The 16,200-nt window shown below is 38.1% G+C and overlaps 6 protein-coding genes and 1 long non-coding RNA gene across 7 annotated transcripts in view; 3 read left to right on the top strand and 4 right to left on the bottom strand.

The window, feature by feature from the left end:
* On the top strand, positions 1,566 to 2,622 carry LOC104700548. Its single transcript, XR_002032671.1, has 4 exons — positions 1,566 to 1,813; positions 1,914 to 1,963; positions 2,063 to 2,147; positions 2,249 to 2,622. It is a non-coding gene; the product is annotated as an uncharacterized LOC104700548 (long non-coding RNA).
* On the bottom strand, positions 3,229 to 4,458 carry LOC104704390 (putative F-box/kelch-repeat protein At2g29780). Its single transcript, XM_019227016.1, has one exon. It carries the CDS (start codon positions 4,456 to 4,458, stop codon positions 3,229 to 3,231), a length of 1,230 nt encoding a protein of 409 aa, XP_019082561.1.
* Positions 5,169 to 6,316, bottom strand: LOC104700547 (putative F-box/kelch-repeat protein At2g29780). Its single transcript, XM_019227610.1, has one exon. It carries the CDS (start codon positions 6,314 to 6,316, stop codon positions 5,174 to 5,176), a length of 1,143 nt encoding a protein of 380 aa, XP_019083155.1. The 3' UTR covers positions 5,169 to 5,173.
* Positions 8,558 to 10,223, top strand: LOC104700546 (proliferating cell nuclear antigen 2). Its single transcript, XM_010416072.2, has 4 exons — positions 8,558 to 8,999; positions 9,404 to 9,556; positions 9,640 to 9,737; positions 9,837 to 10,223. The coding sequence occupies exons 1-4, from the start codon at positions 8,681 to 8,683 to the stop codon at positions 10,056 to 10,058; spliced, it is 792 nt and encodes a 263-aa protein (XP_010414374.1). The 5' UTR covers positions 8,558 to 8,680; the 3' UTR covers positions 10,059 to 10,223.
* LOC104704389 (proliferating cell nuclear antigen 2-like) lies at positions 10,294 to 11,387 on the top strand. The gene is made up of 4 exons (XM_010420489.1): positions 10,294 to 10,537; positions 10,721 to 10,879; positions 10,968 to 11,068; positions 11,166 to 11,387. The coding sequence occupies exons 1-4, from the start codon at positions 10,294 to 10,296 to the stop codon at positions 11,385 to 11,387; spliced, it is 726 nt and encodes a 241-aa protein (XP_010418791.1).
* On the bottom strand, positions 11,467 to 15,185 carry LOC104700545 (cytosolic enolase 3). Its single transcript, XM_010416071.2, has 13 exons — positions 14,918 to 15,185; positions 14,648 to 14,802; positions 14,288 to 14,462; positions 14,116 to 14,187; positions 13,912 to 14,028; positions 13,588 to 13,668; positions 13,410 to 13,486; positions 13,157 to 13,260; positions 12,831 to 12,929; positions 12,659 to 12,744; positions 12,433 to 12,519; positions 12,135 to 12,332; positions 11,467 to 11,751 (listed from the first exon to the last, which is right to left on the bottom strand). Exons 1-13 carry the CDS (start codon positions 15,020 to 15,022, stop codon positions 11,680 to 11,682), a joined length of 1,428 nt encoding a protein of 475 aa, XP_010414373.1. The 5' UTR covers positions 15,023 to 15,185; the 3' UTR covers positions 11,467 to 11,679.
* The window catches only part of LOC104704388 (cytosolic enolase 3-like), a 7,120-nt gene continuing 5,955 nt past the window's right edge, over positions 15,036 to 16,200 (bottom strand). Inside the window, exon 7 of the mRNA XM_010420488.2 lies at positions 15,036 to 15,086. Within this exon, the coding sequence (XP_010418790.1) occupies positions 15,036 to 15,086 (51 nt within the window). The remainder of the gene's footprint in view (positions 15,087 to 16,200) is intronic.

The following is a 16,200-nucleotide window of genomic DNA, read 5'->3' as shown; positions in this document are numbered from 1 at the left end:
AAATTATCAATAATTGGGTGCATGTGTTGACTATGCTGGTTTTCATGAATTGCACAATTTTTATGAGAAAATATATGATTTTGGTCTTGGAGTTTGATGGGTTAATAAGTTGTGTGGTAGTCTAAAAAAAAGGTTTTTCAGTGGAAGAATGTGAAGAAGTTGACAAGGAAGAACAAGAAGAAGAGTATAACAAAGAACCGGACGGTAAAAGTAATGATGACAATTACCATAAAATTTGACAGTGAAAATGACAAGAAAGAATATGAAGAATAAGAAAACATTGAATAAAAAAACACGAAAACATAGGTGATAGCGATCAATTAAATATGAAAAACGAGATAAATTCGTGATTATAAAATTGTTCCGTTTTCTGGTGGTCAAAGAAATAGTTCAGGATATGTGAGGTCACCAGTTTGATCTGTTTCGCCTGGACGTCGAGTTAAATTCATGATTTTAAAACACAACTGATTTTTATATTTTTAAAAATTGTGTATCTGAAATTTAATTTTTTTCTTAATAATAATTTAAAGTTTTCTATAAGATAGTATTTCATTACCGTCATCATTCATATATAATTTTTATCAAAATATATCAAATAAACTCACGCTAGTATGAATAAAATTTTTTAATAAATAAATAATCTTGCATAGATTAACAAAAGAGCCGGTTATAGATATATTTAGTTGATACATAATAGTTTAATCTAAAAATATTTTCACGGTTTATATATATATAAATATATATTTTAAAACAAATTTTAAATCCTAAAAAATAAATTTACACATAACTTTAATTTTATATGTATATATTTATTCCGCACATAGTGCGAGCTGATACCTAATTTCTTTTTATTTTACCAAACGTTTGGTATGTCTAATTATTTTGACCAATTAACTCGACCGAATAGATAATGTTTGGTAACTTCCAACAAAGAAATGGCAAAAACCATATAAAAATGGCAAAAACCATATAAAAAATCTCTAATCGACTAACATAAACCATACAAAAAATGGCTCAATTACTCAACCTCACGTCTCTTTTGTGTTTCACCTTCTTCACATTATCTCTCTTTCTTATGCAAACACAAGCAAGAAAGCTCCAAACCTTAACTGTACTAACTGATCAAAACCATAGTTTACCGCTGTCCAAGAATCACCAAATCATGATAGATGAGGAAGACGAGCTAGAGCCAGCCTTTGTCCGAGAGACAGGACATGGTTATGGTCTCTATGGTCGTCATAAGAGTCACATATTCAGGTAATCTTTACAAATCGAGTCAAATGTCTCTGAACGAGGTTACTTGACTCACAAGTCTCTTTGTTCTCTCTATTTAAAAACCCTAATTTATCTTTCGAATGTTGATTTCAAGAGCTTTTGTTCGTCGTCTTGACTGGGATACTGACTACATTTTCGTTTCTAAGGTTCGCATATTCAGGTAATCTCAATGTTTGTCTCTGTTTTACCTTATGCGATTACAGAGAGATTGAAATCGAATAGTTACGAACCTGAGATGTCACAGGTAGTGCAGATCAATGATGACGAAGAAAAAGAACATACCTATTTGGTTTGGGATCTGTTAGGTCGTTTTCTTCTTTCTTGTTGAGTAAACTTAACCCTTTGTAGAGATAATTTACAAATATAATACTGTCTCATCATCAATCCATAATCGAAAGCTGTGTTTTATGTAGGAAATTGGGAGAAGGTCCAAGAGAAACCGTTATCTATGGTTTAAGCTTGGATTCAACGTCAACTTTTATCTTTGAAGAATCATTCTGAGGATCCACCTGCTGAATCATCTCATAATCAGTTTGATGTAAGTCCTACAATTCGTAAAGCAAAATACAATTTCTGTAAAACACTACATGTACGTTGTTTGACGCTTGGATATTCTGAACCAACTGATGAAAATACAGTAGACACCGTTTGTTCGGATGCCAAGGGAACAATTCAAGATAAGCAAGAGGTGAGCCATTATCCTTTTCCAAAGTTACAATATAATACTCTCTGTATACACTTAACAGAGAGTGTATCTTGTGCTTAACATTGAACATGAAACTATCAGGGATCTGATTACCTCAGAGCGTCCATTAATCCATTGGCTGTAAAACTTAAAAACAATCTAACCGGTGGAATCAATTGATGAAATGGTAAGCTTGAGATAATTGCCTTGGATGTAATCAAATTGTGTTCTTTTGAGTTTGATATTCAAGTGAGACTCTTACAAGCTTTTGGTTTTAACTTTTACCAGGAACACTATCTAATTCTCTTTCCTTTGTTCTCCAAGTCACATTGGTTAATAATCAAACACCAAATATAGCTGCAGGGACCAATCTTACAGTGTTAATATCCGTACAAAAAAGCAGCGAAATGAATGAATGATAAAATGATAGGAACTTTATGTTTGTGTTGTGTCATGAAATGTATGTTTCATACAAAAATATAGCGAGAGAATATATTGGTTTCTTGTGTGTGATTTGCTTCCTTAGAGCCCACGGCAACTGAGGAGATCCTCTTGAACATTTCTGTTTTCTTCGGCTATATATCTTCATGTGCCTTGTATATATAAAAGGTGATTTTCTGTTTACTATAAAAGTAAAAATAAAGAGGATAAAAAATCTCTTCTAAGCTAGAGACTTTATATTTTGTCACCTGGATATTGCTTCATCACCAGTTTACCCATAAAGACAAAAGTGTCGACTAAATCACTTTGTTTTGCTTCATCTCTAAACCATAAATTCATATTTGCTCATATAGTCATATATATGATAGCAGATTAGGTTTCGTTAAATCTGATTGTGATTATTTATAACTGAAGAATGATATATGTCACAAAACAGAAAAAAAGCAGAAACTAGTTAAACCAAAGTTGCATTCCAACAAGTCTCGTAAGAATCAGTAGAAAGAGAAAGAGTGGCCAACTCTAAACAAGGCCTATTCTGTTAAGAGTGATCACATTCTTGCACGAAGGTTAAGAAGGAAAACGAGTTACTCTTTAAGGTGTCAGATAAAACAGCTTCTGCACCCCTTTTTGCTTCATATTTGCTCTCATATCAACAAGCTGGTAGCTAAAACAGTAGATGTAATAAAAGATCCTTGTTCACCTGCAAATCCATGAAAGCCTAATTAAGACTTGAGGTTACAGAAAATGTCATAATATCATAATCAATATAGTCCATGCACATCAAAGATCAACATACCTTAAACTGCAAGAAATAATCCCACAGATCATCAAAACGTAACAGAGCGAGAAAGATCAATGGAAGTCGCGTTCATGGATCTAAGCACATGCCATCTTGATACCGTCCCCTGAATCTCCCCTCCTTCAAGTCTTTTTAAGACGATCTCTATGCACCAAACATCTTTAAATCTATGCGGGTTGAAAGTATAGCCCAAAACCACCAACTTCCCACCAACATTGGCCATTTGACAGTGATAATAATTGAGGCTAGGCAAACCAGATACACCGCTCACAGGTCTCCAAAACAACTCATCCGGATCATATACCATTAGTTCTAGATCTCTAGAAACAGACCAAGGATCAGTACTACACAACAAATCCCCAACCACACAAGACGACTGGTGCCAATATCTCTTCAACGGACTTTCGAGTCCCCATGACTGCCATGTACCCTGTCTTGGTTCGTAAGCCAAACAACACTGAGGATCCAACATGTAAATCTTTTCTTGCATCACCACATACGTCAGAAACCCTCCTCTTTCCATACTAGAATTGTGGTCGTATGGACCAGCAACACTACTCCAAATCCCAGTATCTACGTCGAACACCTCGATCCAATTATCATCTATCTGCTCGCAACCTCCGATCACGTAAATCTTTCTGTCGATAACTCCAGCGGCTGCGGAGCTGCGAGCCCTCTGCATTCCCGGGAGCGAGCAACACTTATGAAATCTGCAATCGATGACAAACACGTTCGATGTGGGCTGATATGATTCATCGCATCCACCGATCACATACATCTCATATCCGATTGTAACCACAGCAGATTCAGGCTTCGTGGGACTCATGGGAGGAACTGAACTGATTTCGCTTAATCGTAAAGAGTTCTTTCTTGGAGCGTTACGGTTGAGAATGAACCAGCTCGGGTTGAAACTAACAAGAGGGAACTTGATCAAAGCGTAAAGAACCGGTTCGGTGAGGCCGAGTTCCAAGCGCCTCTGGTAGAGTCTCGGCGAAGTGATGACGCGACGAAAGGCTCTGGAGAAGAGAGATAGCTTCGGGTAATGACATCTCGGGACGAGTAAGAGGATGCTTTCGGCGATATCTTCTGGGATGTGTCGAGTAACAACGGGAAGAAGATTCTCTACTTGTTCTTCTTCTTGAGGTTTCTCGTTTTGATTCTCTTCTTCTTTTTGCGGGTTCTTGTGGAGTTCTTCGGGTTTCTTGATTGGATCTCCGCCGTTAGAACCGTCGTGGAAAGTTTCAGAGGTTGAAGCCATCGTCGTGTGATGTCTTCAGCAGCAACGAGTTAACCGAAAGGGAGACTAAATTCGATTTGTGAAAGAAGCTGTTACGCTGTGTATTGTTTATTTTTCTTGCAAAGAGTTACGTTTGTGTATTTATAATGAAACCCCTATTATGAAGCTTCGCTTTTTTTTTCATTATAGTTAGTTTACCCCTAAAGACACTAAATCACTTTGTGTGTGCTTCATCTCTAGACCATAATTCCATAATATTGCTCATATAGTCATATATATGATTGCAGATTAGGTTTCGTTAAATCTGATTAATTGTGATTACTTAATAACTGAAGAATGATGTATGTCACAAAACAGAAAAAAAATGCAGAAACTAGTTAAACCAAATTTGCATTTTAAGAAGTCTCGTAAGAACTTCGGTACAAAGAGAAAGAGTGGCCAACTCTACACAAGGCCTATTCTGTTAAGAGTGATCATTTTTGCACGAAGGTTAAGTAGGAAGACGAGTTACACTTTACGGTGTCAGATAAAACAGCTTCTGCACCACTTTTTGCTTCATTTTTGCTCTCAAATCAACAGTAGATGTATTAAAAAGACCCTTCTTCACCTGCAAATCCATGAAAGCCGAATAAGACTTAATTGGGGTTACAGAAAATGTCATAATATCATTGTCAATATAGTCCATGTATCAAAAGAGAAACCTACCTTGAACCGCAAGAAACCATCCCATAGATCATCAAACCGTAACAGAGCAACAAAGATTAATAGAAGGCGAGGTCGCGGAGATAAGCACAGTCGCCTTTGAATCGACCTTCCCCCAAATCTCACCTCCTTCACGTCGTTCTAACGTGATCTCTATGCACCAAATATCATTGTACGTGGTGTTTGAAGTGCCCAAAACCATCAGCTTCCCACCCACATTCGCCATTTCACACACAGAGTATCTGAGGTCAGGCAAACCATCTAAACCCTTCACAGGACTCCAAACCATTTCAACTGGATCAAATACCACTATTGGATGTTTAAAAAGACAAATGCTATACAAGAGATCCTCAATCACACAAGACGGGTTGCTCCAAAAATTCATCAGCTTAGATGATCCATGAACGCATGACTGCCATGTACCATGTCTTGGTTCGTAGACCAAAACACAGAGAGCATCCATAATGTAAATCCTATTCTGCATCACCACAGATGTCAAAAACTCTCCTCCTGGCAAATTAGAATTCTCGGGGAATGGATCAGGCACAGTCCACCAAAGCCCGTTATCTACATCGAACGCTTCGATCCAACCATCATATGCATTACGCTTCTCCTCGCAACCTCCGATGACATAAATCTTTCTGTCAATGACTCCGGCGGCTGCACGGTAGCGAGCCCTGCGCATACTCGGGAGATAGTCACACGTGTGGAATCTACAGTCCATGACAAACGCGGACGATACAGGGTGGTCTAACCCGATCCAACCACCGATCACATACATCTTGTATCCGATTGAGACCACAGAAGATCCAGGATTCATAGGAGGAAGCGAAGTGATTTTGATCATTCTTGGAACGTTACAAGTGAGAATGTACCAGCTCGGCTTGTAACTAACATGAGGGAATCGGATCGAAGCGTAAAGAACCGGTTCAGTGAGGCCGAGTTGCAAGCGCCTTTGGTAGAGTCCCGGCGAAGAGATGACGCAACGGAAGGTTCTGGAGATGAGAGATAGCCTCGGGTAATGACTTCTCCGGACGAGTGCGACGGTTCTTGCGATGAGTAACTCTGGGATTTGTCGAGGAGGGATCGGAGCAAGATTCACTTCTTCTTCTTCTTGAGGATTCTTGTATGGATCACCGCCATTGGAGCCGCCGGAAAGTTCAGAGATTACAACCATCGCCGTGTGACGTTAGCAGCAACGAATTAACTGAAAGTGATGAGACTAATTCAATTATTTTTTCTTTCTAAAATAATGTTTGTTGTTGTGTATAGTATTTATATTAAGGAAACCAAATTGCCATTTCACTAGGTGTATATATATATCACACTCATTGCACGCATTCAAGAACTTCGTTTTTTAAAAATGTTATAACATTTTCTTTTGTTCCAAAAAGATAATTTGTATAAAATATTGGGTTAAGTCTCGTTATACAGAGCATTACCAAAAAATGGTCTCGTCTAAAAATGTGTACAGAGAGTATCATACTTTACTAAAAATGTGTTTATTTTGCTTACTTTTTATTTTCACGTCTTTTCGTTATAAAACAAAATTCAGGTAATTATTTATATAGAAAATTTCTCCAAAACCAATTCAAAGAATTTTACTCTTAATTTTTCATATGAATATTAACAGAGTGATAAATAACAAAAGCAGTTGCAGCTATAGCCAGAAAGCCGCACTACATGTTAACAGAGTGGTTTCTATTGAGACGAACCAGCAGAACAGCAACATCAGAAGATTGCTGCAGACATAGTCAGCTGGTGGAACAGAGAGGAGCTTGTTGTGGCGGGCCATGGTGGTAAGGAGGATACTGCTGGTAAGGTGGTTGCATGTTGTGGTGGCGGGTATTGCTGGTGAGGATAATGGCCATGTTGCTGCATCGGTAAGAAGACGAAGAAGCTTCTCTTGGGATGAAATGACTGCACCCATTCTCTGAGGGTCCATTGATGGGTAAAAGGGTCTGTCTTGATGAGGAGGTTGTGGGTTCATATGCTACTGTTGTACTGTTTCATATAAATCATTCTACAAAAGTTCATCCTTTGTAACAATATTTTTTACATCTCATGTATGTAAAATTCCCAGGTGGATCAAGCATTTGGCTTGGCTTATGGCAGTTGTACAAAGCCTATTGATTATAGCATCAAGGAAACATTGTTGTTGCATGGTCAGAATAAAAAATATGAAATCAAATATCAGTTTTTTTCTTAAATTATCTTAACATTTTCTTCTGCAGGTATACTGTGAACATTGTGATGTTCTACGTTGACAGCAGACTTCCAGGTATTCTTCAAGAACTCAATCATTCTCCCAAATGATTAAGCATACCAGATTGTTTCTCTGCAATAGATCTACTCCCAGTTTATTTTCTCTGCACATAGTCACATTCAGAAACTTGAGACTGCTTTGACAATTTGTGTGCCAAACTGTAACTGGAGATCAGACCATTTCATAGTTTAGTCTCTGCTATTTGCCAGTAATAGACTCGACACATGATTTCGTCAGTTTGTTCATTTTTGAAGAAACTGTGAACATCTTATTGCAGAAATGGCTGAGCGTTCTAGTGGACATTCTCAGACGCCTTTACTTCCACTAAGTAAGTACAAAGGATAGTAATAACAGGAGCAAAGAGGATCATCAGAGACTTCTAAACGAGAACAACGTAGCAGATGATCATTGATGTTCTCTCCAATCTCAAAATCTCAGAGCAGAATCTTTAGTTAGAAACTACGCTAGTTGTGTGCATGTTAGTCATAAACTGAACAGAAATTTCTCAGTTTCAAGCTATAAACTCTCTCCTAAACACCGTGAAACATCTTGCATTCCTTATCATACTCTCCGCCTTTGTCTGCAATGCATACCAAAAGAAACAACAAACAGTGAAGTGAATCAAATCAAACATGAAGCACATATCATTACCAAAAACATACAGTCATCAGTATCATAACAAGATCATTCTCTACAATCAAATTTGGGAATCTTAACATAATTTACAGGTATCATCAATTCCAAGTAACCAAAGGTTTAGACATTTCCCCAAAACTTCCTAAACCCTAAAATCAGAAATCCAACACTCAGAGAAACATTAAAAAAAATCATCAAACGAGTACGAACAATTGATTTCGTCAGTCTCTCAAACACGAAGATGACTGGAACAGAGGAAATCAAACCAACAAGTGATACATAAACCGAATTAAACCACAATTAAATTTAAAGCAAATCTAAACCAATGTAAAACCGTAATAAACTGGAAATAACCGACCAATTTAGAAAATAAAGACTTTTATAAGTGGTAGTGTACAGAAATAACGATACGGGATCACACAGGTGATAATTCGTCGTCGTCAGCTTCATCATAGGCGGGAACAAAATACCCTAAATTTGCTAAATGGCGCCACAAAACCACGGCTTATAATATCAATTCCCGCTACAAATTGCAATCGTCGTTCTCTCAGAAGCTTTCATTTTCAAGAACCCTAAAAAAACCGAACGATTCATCAGAGACTCTCTCTCTCTCTCTCTCTCTCTCTCTAAAGAAAGAAGATGTTGGAGCTTCGTTTAGTTCAAGGTTCTCTACTGAAGAAGGTTCTAGAAGCGGTGAAGGATCTGGTGAACGATGCGAACTTCGACTGTTCAAGCACAGGTTTCTCTCTCCAGGCCATGGACTCTAGCCACGTCGCGCTCGTGTCTCTCCTGCTTAGATCTGAAGGTTTCGAGCACTACAGATGCGATAGGAACATCTCTATGGGGATGAATCTTGGTAACATGTCCAAGATGCTCAAATGTGCTGGGAATGATGATATCATCACCATCAAGGCTGATGATGGTAGCGACACTGTCACTTTCATGTTTGAGAGTCCCAGTAAGTTCCTCGTTTTTTTTCTAACCCCAAAATCGATTTATGTTTGATTTTGTTGTTGCTTGTAACCTGATTCTGTAGTTTTTAAGGTCTCATTTGGGTAAAATCTTGAAGTAGATTGAAGAGAATTAGGGATTTGGATTAGGTTCAAGTTTGTTAGGGATTTGTTTTTTGTGTTGATGCTACTAATGACCTGATTCTTGAATGTGCTAGAAACTAGAATTGATAAGAATGAGTTGATTCCAATTTTGTTTTTCAGAACATGTATAGTTTCAAGCTTTAAAACTATAGTTTTGAGAGTGAATGGGGTTTATTGATATAGAGAATGATAGCAGAAGATGTTGTTTATTGTAGACAATGTTAAAAGCTTGCATAATCTCATGGTTTCGGATTTATATATGATGCAGCACAAGACAAGATTGCTGACTTTGAGATGAAGCTGATGGATATAGACAGTGAGCATTTAGGAATTCCTGACGCTGAGTACCACTCTATTGTGAGAATGCCATCTGGTGAATTTTCCAGGATATGCAAAGATCTCAGTAGCATTGGCGACACAGGTAAATGTTACAGTGAGGATCCTGAAATGGTCTTTTGAGTTTTATCTAATCATGATTTTGGTTTTGGTGTTATGATGTTGCAGTTGTGATCTCTGTGACAAAAGAAGGGGTGAAGTTTTCAACAGCAGGTGATATCGGGACAGCTAACATTGTGCTCAGGCAGAATACTACTGTCGACAAAGTATGAACAATCACAAGTCATTCAGAAAGCTTTTTTTAATAATCTGTGCAATACAATGTTGAAATGAACTTATGTTTGTATTGTGTTTTTTTTTTGCAGCCTGAAGATGCTATTGTGATTGAGATGAACGAGCCTGTTTCGCTTTCATTTGCATTGAGGTACATGAATTCCTTCACAAAGGCTACTCCATTGTCGGAAACTGTGACGATCAGTTTGTCTTCTGAGTTACCGGTTGTGGTGGAGTATAAGGTGGCTGAGATGGGTTACATTCGATACTATCTGGCGCCTAAGATTGAAGAAGAAGAAGACACTAAACCCTAAATAATGATGAATGTTTCTTAGTTTTTCCTTTGATGAAATGTCCTGTCTTGATTCAGCTGTTTCCATTTGAGTCCTCTGTTGAAATGTCTGTCTTGATTCAGCTTCCTGGATTTACAATGTTAAGGCAACGCCATATTAGTTAATCTGATGACGAAGTTTGTGCTTTTGCATTTTCTACAAGGTTGTTTATAACTCTTTACTTATGTTTGTTCTTCAATATAACCAAAATACAAAAATGTTTGAAGAAATTTGTCTGCGTGAAAATAAGACTCAGGAACGAAGTGAGACGAGAAGTGTAACAGTTATACTACATGTGCATTTTTTTAGAGAGATTGCCTCCAGGTGTGATAGGAACATCTTCATGATGATGAATCTTGGTAGCATGTCTAAGTTGCTGAGATGTGCTGGGAGTGATGACACCGTTACTATTAAAGCTGATGGCGGTAGCAACACATCCACCTTCATGTTGGCCCTAGTAAGTTCTCGATTTAAGTTTGTCAGATCTCTGTATTTGTTGTCGATGATTATGATGCTATTGATCACTTGGTTTTGTAAATTATAGCCAGAAACTATAGTTAGATTGTAGATAACTATTCAGTCTATCTTGAAATCTATAGTGTAAAGTGAAAAAGTGAATAGGGTTTCTTGAATTGATGATGCAGCACAGGAAAAGATTGCAGTCTTTGAGATGAACCTCAAGCTGATGGATATCGTCAGTAAGCGTATACGCATACCAATTCCTGAGTACCACGCAAATGTTAGAATGCCCTCTGGTGAATTTTGCAGGATATGTGAAGATCTCAGTAGCATCGGTGACACAGGTAGATAAGTGGACTGTTCTATATTAACTGTAATGTTGTTTCTAAATTTTTCTACAAACATAAGTGATTAGTACGACTTTGATTGCAGTTGTAATCTCTGTGATGACAAAAGAAAGTGTGAGGTTTTCAACAGATGGTGATATCGGGACAGCGAACATTGTACTGAAGCAGAATACACATATGGACAAAGTATGAATAGTAATAACTAAGGAGTCATCTAAAGCTTTTTTTATAATCTGTCCAATACAATGTTGAGGTGAACTTGTGTTTGTATGTGTTTTTTCAGCCTGAAGATGCTATTGTGATAGAGATGAACGAGCCTGTTTCTCTTTCATTCGCATTGAGGTACATGAACCTCTTCACAAAGGCAACTCCATTGTCAGAAACTGTGACAATCAGATTGTCCTCGGAGCTTCCAGTCGTGGTGGAGTATAAGGTGGCTGAGATTGGTTACATTCGGTACTATTTGGCACGTAAGATTGAAGGAGAAGAAGACACAAAGCCCTAAACACACGTTTGCTTCAGAAACCTTACGAACTTGTTGTATTCATGGATGATTCTTTACTTGCTGGAATCCTCTGTTAAACTGTGATAAACAGTTTGGGTGTTTTTGCAATTTGGAACAAACAGGTTTAACACTCTTTTACTTCTGTGTTTGTTCTTAAATTTGGCCAAAAAAAAAACAAAAAACAAAAAATTTGAACTTTTCAAGACACAGAATTTTGTCTGCCTGAGAAATAAGACTCGAGAACAATGAAGTGAGATGAGAAGTGTAACAATTATATCACAAGTGCACTTGTTTAGAGAGTTAGCTTCCAATCTTCTCCAGCATACACTGCTTGATCCCCGAGCTCTTCCTCGATCCGAAGCAACTACATGAAGATTCCAACAGTGGTTTTCAGGTTTTACACAAAAAGTACATCCTGCAGTATACACTAAACAAGAAACACTATCTACCAACTAAATGTACATGCCTGCTCCAAACTCAATCTATTATTCATTACCCACTGAGGGAAACTATTTGTACCTATAAGCTAAGGCTGCATTATCCAAAAGTTGAAGAAACTGAAATTTCGCCTAGGTCGCTAAAGATTCACATACTACAACATAACTCATAAAAGCTAAAATTAAGCTGATGATGAGCTGATGAAAGAGAAAGTCCAATGCAGTTTACTCCATGCAATTTATCATGTTCTAGAGTAATCAATCGCATAAGGGGTGCTAAGGTGTTATTAGTTTGTCAAAAGATCCAGACCTGGTTATACTTCATTGTTCGTTCTCCTCTGCAAGGAGCACCAGCTTTTATCACACCTGTTGCGAGACCCACGGAGAAGTCAGCGATGAAAGAGTCCTCTGTTTCTCCACATCTATGAGATGTCACCACACCCCACTGGGCATCCCTTGCCATTTTCACCACTTCAATGGCTTCTGTTACTGTACCAATCTGATTCACCTGTATCACCGTATGCACATTATGTCTTTGTCATTCTTAGGCAATAGCAATCATACAAGACTAGCACAGATAATTCATGTACATAGCACAGACAACATACCTTGAGAAGAAGGGCATTACAAGACGACTCCTGTATTGCCCGCTCAACACGTTTTGAATTTGACATCAACAAATCATCACCTACCACCTGCTAGAGTTCAACAGTGAGAATTTAGACAAGGAAAATAATTGGGTCTCTCTCTTTAAAAAATTGTTTCTGTGAAAAGAATAAGAAGACGTCTGATCTGAAACAACACAAAATCTATGTTAGGGGAACCGAGTTGGACCTGACATATTCCAAGACTGGAAAAATACTTGGTGTGTTCCCAGTCCTCCTTGTCAAAAGGGTCTTCTATAGACACAATTGGATACTCTGACCCAACAAGGAGACCAAACACAGAATAAGGTCGTTAGAATACTAAAATAGATACAAATTATCTTGCAGACAAGCAGACATACCATTACAAAGTTCTTTGTACATCTCTATCATATCTTCCGCTGACTTGAAATTCTGCCCAGATTTATTTGGAAAGTTGACATCTAGATCATACTTGGTACCTGTGAAGGAAAGAACAATTCTCAAGGTTAGAAAAATCCAGGAAAAGTAAAAATAGTGAAAAAATTGCAAAAATCAGGATATCGATAGGTTACACATGTGATGATTTAACATCTTTTTTGTGTCACCAGCCAATTGTGAATAAAAAAAATGCCTAGAACCAAACAGAGACTACCAATGACTAAAAAATAGCAGCACAAAACCAGTTTGCTAAGAAGATGGGTATTACCTAAACAAAAATTAGTGGCAGCAACATCAATTGCTATCTTTATCTTATCACTGTACCCTGTTCGATTGATAGCTTCTTTTACAAGCTCCAAACCCTCCTTGAGACTGCATAAAGTTGCAAGTAAGTATACAAGGCACTAAGCCAAGAAACAATAACATGAGATTCTCAATTTGACAAATGACGCCACAAATATCTTTAGAATCTATCGTATAGATGCAAGCAAATCAGACATCACAGAGGAAAAAATACGTACCTCGAGATATCTGGAGCAAGTCCACCATCTTCACCAACATTACATCCCAAACCACCATTCTTTTCTGTAATGACAGCCTGCCATAAACAGCAATAGATAATTCTCACCTTTAAATACAAATTGACAGATGTAAATATAAAAGTAACTTCCAGAAAGCCATATATCTTTGAAAATTGACCTTCAAATGATGATACGTCTCAGATCCCCATTGCAGGGCCTCCTCAAATCTACTTGCTCCAATTGGGAGAATCATAATTTCCTAACAATATATGAACAGACAACAATCATCACATATATAAATGAAATAACTGATAATCAAAAGCATTCTTGAAGGAGCAAGACTAAAAGATGAAATAAAAATTTGAATAGAGACAACAAGCATCACATATGTAAATGAAATTACTTGAAATCCAAAACATTTATGAAGATATTTGAGGAGCAAGGGTTAAAGATGAAAAAAATATGAGAAGGCAGGCTTAATAGCGAAGTTAACGTTGAATACCTGAATGGCAAAAGTATTCGATGCATGCTTCCCGCCACTCAAAACAGTGAAGGCAGGTACAGGTAACACCATGTTTGCTCTGCCACTAAGATCAGAAAGGTGCTTGCACAGAGGGACCTGATACGCAAGTTCAATAAGGATCTCCTAACTAGACAAGGCATGGAATACATAAGATACAAGAAAGTATTGTGAAGACTTTGGTACTTCTTTCTCAGCAGCTCCAGCCTTGCATGCAGCAATTGAAACAGCTAGTATAGCATTAGCCCCTAGTTCATTCTGCAAGATATTTAAATCAAATAAATCGCAAGGAAAACACAAGATGAATGTTCCAATCCTAATATTTTCCAAACACAAAGACAGCATAGTTCCCACCAACCTTCTTTTCAGTTTTGTCTAAATCAATCATGGCCTGGTCGATTTGACCTTGAAGTTTCGGGTCCATACCAATCAATGCCTCTGAAATTTTGTCATTAATGTTCTTAACAGCTTTAGCCACACTGTTTCCAAGATACATTCCTTTGTCCCCATCACGTAGTTCTATAGCTTCATATCTGGAATCAGTAAACCAGATTCTTCTTAGCAGGCTTATCAATTTAGAATGCCGTCAATCAAATAAGGATTATGAAATGTGAAATCAGAATTATGCATCAACCAAATTAAAAGACACCATCACCAATACATACAGGAAGAAGCAAACAAAATGAGAGTTAGAAGAAGGATATAATTGAATTCTCACGTTCCAGAAGAATCACCACTGGGAACAGAAGCACGAAAGACGCCTTTGTTAGTGTGGAGATCAACTTCAACTGTTGGGATCCCTCTGCTATCAAGGATCTGCCTTGCTTTCACCTTCGTTATCACAGATGATACAGCTTTCTTCATATGATTAGCCTGCACTTTTTTTTCCAACTCACCATAAGTAATTTTTTTTTTGGAGAATTCAAAATTGCACATCGACGATGCAAAGCCAAAAATCAGTACTGGGAAAATTCGAAGGAAAACGTACGATGAAGAGAACGGGATCTGAGGTTTTAGCCCTAACGGCGGCATTAACGGCGTCTTCGATTTTCCGAGAGAGCATGTGTTTGTCTAAGTACTCTTGCACAGACATCTTCTTCTTCTTCTCACTCCTTCCAATACGATATCTTCTTCTTCGATTTCGAATCTTCTGGAAACTTTTCGATGAACAATTTCGAATCGTCAATCAAGCAAGTTTGAATCTGACATTCATTTTCCGATTTGCTGTGTGTGTTTTTGGTTTAGGTTCCGGTTCAGGATCCAAGAAGCATATTCAAAATCAATACGACGACGTTTCGTTTTAACCAAGCATGCGTGTCGTCTGTGGGTTTTGCTAGACCACATCACCCCGTTTTTTCTTTTCAATATCTAATCAATTACGACAGTACGGTTATGGAGTTTGTTGGGAAGAATAAAGCCCATCATGATAACGGGCCCATAAGAACTCTCTCTCACGTGCGTTTGCCAGGTTGGATGGAACGGCTTTTTTAACCTATCTCAAAGCACGTGCGGCGCCGTTTTAGTAACTGCTCCGTTAATAGAATCCAGCTGTCTGTCATTCACTCACAGAAACAGATTTTTTTTTTCGAAATTCAAAAACTCTTTATTCACGAGCCATTAATTTTTTGAATTTTGCCACCCGTTGCCACCTCGATTTACGTGGCATTCTCTAAACCGTCGATCTCGTTTTGAATCACCAAATATTAGCCGTTAAAACCTCCTTTTCTTTATAAATTGGACCCTTGGCTTCCTCTATCTCTCTCCTCAAAAAGATCTTCTCTGCTTCTTCCCTTTTTCAAATTCTCTCTCTCTCTCGCTTTTGTAGATCCAGTTTTTAGGGTTTTTTTTTATTTTTATTTCTCGGTGAGCGAAGATGCGTGAGATTCTTCATATCCAGGGAGGTCAGTGCGGAAACCAAATCGGTTCCAAGTTCTGGGAAGTGGTTTGCGCCGAGCATGGGATTGATCAGACGGGACGGTACCAGGGAGATTCCGATTTGCAGCTCGAGAGGGTTAACGTCTACTACAACGAGGCGAGTTGTGGAAGGTACGTTCCTCGCGCTGTTCTCATGGATTTGGAGCCTGGAACCATGGACAGTGTTAGATCTGGACCCTACGGTCAGATATTTCGACCGGATAACTTCGTCTTTGGTCAGTCCGGTGCCGGGAATAACTGGGCGAAAGGTCACTACACTGAAGGCGCTGAGCTTATTGACTCCGTCCTTGATGTTGTTCGCAAGGAGGCTGAGAACTGTGACTGCCTTCAAGGTAA

This window comes from Camelina sativa, chromosome 7, assembly GCF_000633955.1.
Source record: "Camelina sativa cultivar DH55 chromosome 7, Cs, whole genome shotgun sequence".
In the NCBI taxonomy this organism is placed as follows: domain Eukaryota; kingdom Viridiplantae; phylum Streptophyta; class Magnoliopsida; order Brassicales; family Brassicaceae; genus Camelina; species Camelina sativa.
Note: the sequence above shows the minus strand (reverse complement) of the source record. Positions and strands in the feature narration are given on the sequence as shown.

What these genes read in the sequence shown, in the direction of transcription:
- LOC104704390 (XM_019227016.1), bottom strand. Translation starts at nt 4,458, where the DNA reads ATGGCTTCAACCTCTGAAACTTTCCACGACGGTTCTAACGGCGGAGAT.
- LOC104700547 (XM_019227610.1), bottom strand. Translation starts at nt 6,316, where the DNA reads ATGGTTGTAATCTCTGAACTTTCCGGCGGCTCCAATGGCGGTGATCCA.
- LOC104700546 (XM_010416072.2), top strand. Translation starts at nt 8,681, where the DNA reads ATGTTGGAGCTTCGTTTAGTTCAAGGTTCTCTACTGAAGAAGGTTCTA. An exon ending in TTTCATGTTTGAGAGTCCCA is followed by an intron (nt 9,000 to 9,403) that starts GTAAGTTCCTCG and finishes TATATGATGCAG; the next exon opens with CACAAGACAAGATTGCTGAC. An exon ending in CAGTAGCATTGGCGACACAG is followed by an intron (nt 9,557 to 9,639) that starts GTAAATGTTACA and finishes ATGATGTTGCAG; the next exon opens with TTGTGATCTCTGTGACAAAA.
- LOC104704389 (XM_010420489.1), top strand. Translation starts at nt 10,294, where the DNA reads ATGTTTGAAGAAATTTGTCTGCGTGAAAATAAGACTCAGGAACGAAGT. An exon ending in CAGTAGCATCGGTGACACAG is followed by an intron (nt 10,880 to 10,967) that starts GTAGATAAGTGG and finishes CTTTGATTGCAG; the next exon opens with TTGTAATCTCTGTGATGACA. An exon ending in AGAATACACATATGGACAAA is followed by an intron (nt 11,069 to 11,165) that starts GTATGAATAGTA and finishes GTGTTTTTTCAG; the next exon opens with CCTGAAGATGCTATTGTGAT.
- LOC104700545 (XM_010416071.2), bottom strand. Translation starts at nt 15,022, where the DNA reads ATGTCTGTGCAAGAGTACTTAGACAAACACATGCTCTCTCGGAAAATC. An exon ending in TAGACAAAACTGAAAAGAAG is followed by an intron (nt 14,188 to 14,287) that starts GTTGGTGGGAAC and finishes AATATCTTGCAG; the next exon opens with AATGAACTAGGGGCTAATGC. An exon ending in CTGGAGCTGCTGAGAAAGAA is followed by an intron (nt 14,029 to 14,115) that starts GTACCAAAGTCT and finishes CTTGCGTATCAG; the next exon opens with GTCCCTCTGTGCAAGCACCT.